The 7000-nt window shown below is 36.9% G+C and overlaps 1 protein-coding gene across 1 annotated transcript in view; it reads left to right on the plus strand.

Annotated features, from left to right (window-relative positions):
* The first annotated feature begins 3597 nt into the window (after window positions 1-3597).
* The window catches only part of LOC107098096 (LIM/homeobox protein Lhx6-like), an 11013-nt gene continuing 7610 nt past the window's right edge, over window positions 3598-7000 (plus strand). The window contains exons 1-4 of the mRNA XM_015395557.1: window positions 3598-3877; window positions 4441-4573; window positions 5734-5865; window positions 6057-6178. Coding sequence (XP_015251043.1) covers window positions 4571-4573; window positions 5734-5865; window positions 6057-6178 — 257 coding nt within the window. The 5' untranslated portion in view covers window positions 3598-3877; window positions 4441-4570. The remainder of the gene's footprint in view (window positions 3878-4440; window positions 4574-5733; window positions 5866-6056; window positions 6179-7000) is intronic.

Here is a 7000-nt window from a genome sequence, read left to right on the forward strand (position 1 = left end):
AGGCCCACCACTGTAGTGTCGTCTGCAAACATCACGATGTGATTGGTGGTGAACCTGGAAGACATCAGAGGTGTTCTGTCCAACCTGACTGAAGTATTTTTTTTGAGAATGTCTAGCAGCCAATTGCAAAGGAGTGTGTTTGTGTGTCTTGCTGGCAATTCAGAAAAAATAGCAGAGGAGACATCTATGTTCTGACCCAAATATCCTGGGATGTGAGTTACATTGAACAGAACAAGGTCCTGAAAAGAAGCAGATTCAGAAGCTTCTTGTTTCTGTCTACAGAGATCCTAGAACAGATCTCCTAAATCCCTGACCAGGCTAACGCTCAAGGAATAGGTAAGGATATCCATCATGTGGAGGGAGTTCAGAGTAAAGATGCTGCTCCTCCTGATAACTTCTGATTAAAATGTCTTCTGTCTTCTTCATCAAGGATTGAGCAAGAATGCGGTTCTTTCTTGAAACAGATAGCAGAAGATGATAGATGGAAGGACAAGCGTTTGATAAATCAAATAAATCTACTTTTAAAATCCCCCTAATATGCAGGCAGGTGATCCTAACTAGCAGATGTTTGCTGTGTTGCAGCACTGAGATAATGACAGAGCAGCAACGGGATGCTACAGGTGACCCATCTGCAAATGTTAACAATTGCCATGATAGCTGGTCTGTATATTGGGTTTTTCAGGGAGAAAAATATGCTGTGGGAGAAAAGAAACAAAGAGAATCCACAGCAAAAAATAACAGAAAAGCTCCCTCATTATGGAAATAGGAAATATACATACTTCTGTTGTTATCTTCTCAGAAAGTTTCACAAATATTACATTGCACTTTCCACCTGTCAGAACAGGTCAAAAACCAGTAAACTACGGTCATACTGGTGTGTTTGATATGTTACTAAAGTGCTGCAGTAATGGAGGTGAAATGACTGTGTTCCACTCTCTGAGTCCTCCTTCATCAGGACCAGTTCACTTCCCTTGTCAGATAATTACAGCCAAACTGCTGAAGTGCATCAAAGGAACAATACAAGGAGAGTGAGAAGATGTGATGCTGCTGTTACAGATGCTTTTTAGGGGATCAATAACAGCTAAACCATTTTATAGACCCCTCCACTTCTAGGAAGTGTTTTTAGAAAAATTATCAATTGATCACCAAGATCACCAAAAAATTCACATGCACCACCCTGTACCCTCTCTCAAGAGGGAACACCTATTAAACGAGTGGGAGATGCTTAAATGTTGCTGTTTGCATCGCTCCTAGGAGCTTACTTTCCAAATTAAGATTTGCAATTTTTCCACTATGTCAGACTCACTCAAAATGGGGACGAGCACATAGGACGGCCTTATGTAAACATATCACCAGAATGATTGACAATTAAGAGGACCACTTATTATGATGATCCACCTGGCAAAAAACATTCTCCACTATACCTTTATATTCTAGTCTGAAAGGCAAGTGTATTGGTCTTTAAAGACCTGAGGGCCTTTCTAGTTCATACAAATAAACAATGAAAATGAGAAAAATTCAAGTTATGAAGTTATATTGGTTTAAACTAAGATCCATTGTGGAATGATCTGAATAATTGAAGAAACACACAAAACAATTGTTAAGTTCAAATGAAGAAAAGCTACTCATATTATGCTAGTGAAGATTCTGAGTCATCCGGGTCATAGTCATTCCAAAAAAGGTACAAAAAAAACAGCCGCTGAACTTTGTGTTCAAGTTTTGAACACGTTTTGTTTTCCCATCCAGGAAGGTTTTTCAATTCAAAATGTCAGAAATAGCATTGAGTCTAGAAAGCCACGAACTCAAAGCTATTTCTGACATTTTGAATTGAAAAAACTTCCTGGATGGGAAACAAAGTCCAATGGTTTGTTTTTTAACTTTTTTTTGGAATGGAGCTACTCGTATTCTAGAACAACAGACAAAATGGCCTGTACTTACGGTTTCTAGCACTATTTCAAGTCAGCGAGATTTTACCAAAATGCTTCACATTTTATCCAGCTATTCGCTCATTCACACACACTGATGGTGGCTAGCTACATTGTAGCCACAGCTGCAAGACTACCATTCAATCAGGACCACCAACAGGGCGTCAGACAACAAGGTGAGTGAAGGACACAATGACTGAGACGGACAAAGCTGAGGCTTTAATTTCCACCCAAAATACAAGAACTTGCAAATAAAAACGAATGAATATGCAAAATATTATCTCTTACATACTCAAAGATATTAAAGTTTTACAAAAGGTCTATCAGTCTATTACGAGTCAAATGAAAGAGGTTGTGCTTTAATTTTAATCTCTCCTTCGTTCTGAAACTGGTCCAAAAAAAAATATGCAAAACTCGAAGAGACTATGAACTATTGTTGGTTTCTTCTGGCCTTGGGCTTTTAGAGAGAGAGAAGCTGTAATCTTGAACAGGTTTACACAAAAATAGACAGAAGTAGTGTGGAATAGGAGGCAAACATAATGCAATCTGACAGGGTGATTAGGTCTGGCTCCATCCTGGACAGAATTTTTTTTTAATGTGTAGACTGTTTCTTTCTAAACTCTTAAGTCCCACCCCCCAGACCCAGAAGGGCAGGCATGCCCAAAGTTGGTCCTCGAGGGCCACTGCCACTGTTAATCAGCTATCAATGAAAATAAACCGTGCTGAAGCATGGAAACCTCCAAAACCTGCAGGACAGCTGCATTTGAGGACCAACTTTGGGCACGCCTGCAGTAGCGTTAAACGTCCCATTTTGTCCCGCATTGTGCGGTAGGCTTGATCATTAAAAAAACTTGCTGTATCTCTTTAGAATCGGGCGACCCCAGAGAAAATTGTAAGCCAAGCATTCACCTAAAACACAGATAAATAATAATCTGTGGTGACCTTGATATCATAGCATTCTTGAGCGAAACTTAAAGCAGCTCCTGTTTGGACAAAGCAGGACAAAGTGATTCAAAAAGATTTAAATCCCAGCAGCACATCTGCAACAAAATGACTGAAAAACATAAGAATCAAGGGGTTGCAATTCCCCAGGTAAAGTTCAAATGCACGTGTCAATGAGATAAATCAACCCTGTCTGATAAGGTCAAACAAATTAATACCGTCATGAGACTGAATAACTTTTAATTCACAACTTTTGCATTTTTGAAATCATATTTGTTTTGAAACTGATGATAATAAGAGATCTTTCACCTTTTTGGAATACATTGAAATGATTATAATGTCCTGACCTGATAAAGGCTAGAACCAAGTGTCTGCTTTTAGTTCAACTTGACAATGTAAGTCTTTGAGCAGGATAAAATCCAAATAAAAAAAAATAAAAAATGAATCTCCAAAGTTCAAACTTTCGGAAATATTTAATGCCTCTGGCAATAGTTGCCGTTTGCCCCAATTTCTTACATGAAAACAAAATATGTGAATAGTTTTTTATTGCCATTTTATTGCATCAGGTAAATTGAAAGTGCAAACATTTAAAAGGAACTGAGCTCAAAACACTAAATGAGATTCAGATGTAAAGAAAAAACACAGGTTGCTATGTGAGTGTGTTTTTTCTTTTTATAAACTGTGTTCTGAGTTAGTCTGAGTTACTGTAGAGGAGGGCTCAGCATCATATCCTGCCTCTGCTCACTGGGATTAGATTCTGAGTCTATTTCAGATCAGAGTGTTTGGAAACCATGATGGAGTCCCTCAAGGTTCATCTTGGATCAGCTTTTTCTTAAAAGCAGAAAGGACTGCCCATAAAAAACCTTTTGGGATTTATTTAGACGCTTTTTCTGGATAAACCATTTATCCCCGAATGATGTTTTCGCCGCATTACGGAGGTTTTCTGTCTCAGAAGTTTTTGCAGACCATCTCCTCTTGTTTCACTCCCTCCAGTGTTTACATCCAAGTCGGTAATTAACATGATCTTGCATTCCTGTTAATTTCGAGAAGTGAAGGACAACACGGAGTCCAGATTGCCCCCCAAACGCAGATTTCTGGCACTTTCTGAATGCAGCTGTAATCACTGAGGGGAGCCTGGAGTGTCTAAATGGGTCCATCACGAGAAAGGAGACAATCAGGCTCCTTTATGTCTCAAGATCAGCAGCAGTTTCTGCACATTGTCTGTTATGAATAGAGCGATCTCCAATTGAGGCTCTTCACTTTGGAGATTTTTCGATTTTCGATTATACAGCTATTGAAATTAGGGAGCGCAGCGTTTCCCCCCCTTCCTCAGCTTGGTGGCCCTGCTCCCTCCTCCTGATTGACAGATGAAATTGACACTCGGGTTGCCTCTTATCAAGCGCAGCGTTTCAATCCGCCGCTAATTGCAGACATAGTGCCACCCTTTCTTTTCTCTGCATGTGATTGCAACACGCAACCTTCCGTTGAACGCAATGGGAAGGATCGATCCTGTGTAGTGTTTTTCCTCTTTTTTTTTTATATCTAATTGCATCCAAATTCCTTTTGTTGTCAGGGTTTAAATGCGGGAGAAACTGTAAGACGTTGAGTTTGGAGCGGCTGTAGGGCGCGTTTGGAGCAGAGATGCGCAATGCGCAGAGCAAACTGTGTCTCCACCACGAATAGGCAGAATTCAGGACCTGGAAATGGTGAGTGGCGAAAAGGAGAGAGAGAGATCTGTTCTATGACTGCATCTTTTAGTTCAACTTTATTCATAGGAGGTCGGCTGCTCAGAGCGCATTTAACCAGAGGTGCAGGAAAATGTCCAAACCTTAACAGAAATTCTCAGTCAGGGCTAAAATTATGATAACTTCATTTGTTTTATTGTATGTTGGATTAATCCTTGCTTCCATTTTTTTGTTTTGCGCTTCTTTAATTCTAGAAGAGTGTAAAATTGTTAAAACTCAACTATACTAATCCAAAACAATTTACAGTTTGCGCATTTATCCTATGTGCGGGAATAATCCATTTTTGTTTTTTCCTGGCAAATGAATTGGGTCCTTTTCTTTGTTTGTTTGTTTTTTTCATTTTCTGTAGTATGGTGTTGAATATTATGGAAACGAAATCTTAAAATAGATTTTTTTATTTTTTTTATTTCCAGAATTATTGTCTCACAGAGGAAAAAAAAATACATAAAAATAGATATTTTTCTTATGATAAATCAAGTGTTTTAATTGCTTGTTCATTTCTTTTTATATATATTTTAAAAACTGGCTAAATCGGCTGCATAACAGGACTGTCCAACAAATAATAAAAAAAAACGTTGTTTCTTTTTAATAAAAAGTAGGTCACTCAAAATATGACTGGTTTTTTTTTCTTATAAATGAAAACATTTTCTTAATGATAGTTGAACCAGGTTTAGGCTTAGAAAATAACGTTGAACAGCAGTAAAATCCGGATAGTTACCAACAGTGTGTTCTGACATTATTTAAGTATTTATCCAACATAATTCAATTATTTTGCTAATTATCATATAAAGGGGAGTTTAAAGAAAAAGTATTTTATTTGGAGTGTAATTGGAAAGTAGGCCTCCTCAGGGTTTTAAATGTTAAATTATTTAGTTCTTTAGATATTGGCATTAGATTTAATCGCAATCAGAAAATGTGTCAATTTCAGGAACTGATATTTAAGTATTGCAAATGGAAAGATAATCCTTATTAAAGACTGATTGCTGATTATAGGCTATCCAAGTTTTTACGAAACAAAACAGGATTTAAAATGATCTAATATTCTGGTACTTTTTTTTTTTTTTTACTATTCCCGCCGTGCTTGATCTGTTGTTTTTAAAAAGCAGTGTTTTGTGAAACAGTCTAAGCCGGATGTGAAGAAGGAGTCCGGTGAGTCCAGCCCACTGGAGGCCGCCTGCCTCTGCTCTCCTCCGGCGGCCAAGAACCAATGCGCCAGCTGTGGGATGGAGATCCAGGACCGCTACCTGCTGAAGGTCATCAAATCACTCTGATAACCTCCAACCCTCAGCAGATTTTAGTTTTAAAAAGCTTAATGGTGTTGATTTGTGTTTATTTCTGTGAAAGCTTCACACATAAAACAGAAAAAGTGGTATTTACATAAATGATCTGCTGCGCTCACAGAGCCTTAATTAGCGCATGCGTCCTGTTTTTTTTTTAATGTCAGGTGAACAACTTGAACTGGCATTTAGGCTGCCTGGAGTGCTCCGTCTGTAGGGCGTCTCTGCGGCAACACAACAGCTGCTACGTTAAAAACAAAGAAATCTTCTGCAAACTGGATTATTTCAGGTAGGAGCGGTGCTAATCCCCATCTAATCTAATATTTAGACCTATATTGCTCCTTGGATTAAATGTTAAAACCAACATAGCTTGTAAATGCACTTTCTTCCTAGTTGGAATCTATTTAAAAAGAACATATGTCGCTTTTATTTTAATTATTACATAAGTGCATGCAATTCAAATATTTTAGGGCCACATGAACGGTTTCTGCTTGATTCGGTGTAGCCTAATTTAGATTGATATGATAATGTAGATTTGCGATATAATAATGGATGAGGTAAAGCACAATACCCTGACAGAAAAGGAAAAACAAGCAAACAAATGTTTTCATTCAACCAAGAAATTTGTTTCTGATTGAAAATAAGACGCATCAGAGGATATTTGGATATGTATTTAATTAAGAAATATATAAATAAATTGTCATATCATCTTCAACCATTACATTATTTTTAATGAACTTGTCTGTTTTAAAATATTTTATGTAGACTTATAAAAAGCAATATATATATATATATATATTTGTTTGATCCTAATAAAAAAAAAAAAAAACAGATGGAGACATTTTCTTTTTCCTTTTGAAAGTTGTGAAATTCAAACAAATAAAAAATAAATAAAAAATAAGTGGTCTAATATTCTGTAGGTATTTCAAATTAGCACATCCATAAGCTCCATGTTATTGGTTGTATTTTAAATTAAACAGATGAATGCAACTTTTTGTAAAAAATAAAAAATAAATAAATAAAATAACAAAAAAAGAAAAATGCCACGAATAATAATAATTATAATAATCCATCTATATTTCCCTGGATTTGCTGTACTTAAAAAACAAAA

Source organism: Cyprinodon variegatus, unplaced genomic scaffold (genome assembly GCF_000732505.1).
Source record: "Cyprinodon variegatus isolate N-32 unplaced genomic scaffold, C_variegatus-1.0 Scaffold746, whole genome shotgun sequence".
NCBI lineage: Eukaryota > Metazoa > Chordata > Actinopteri > Cyprinodontiformes > Cyprinodontidae > Cyprinodon > Cyprinodon variegatus.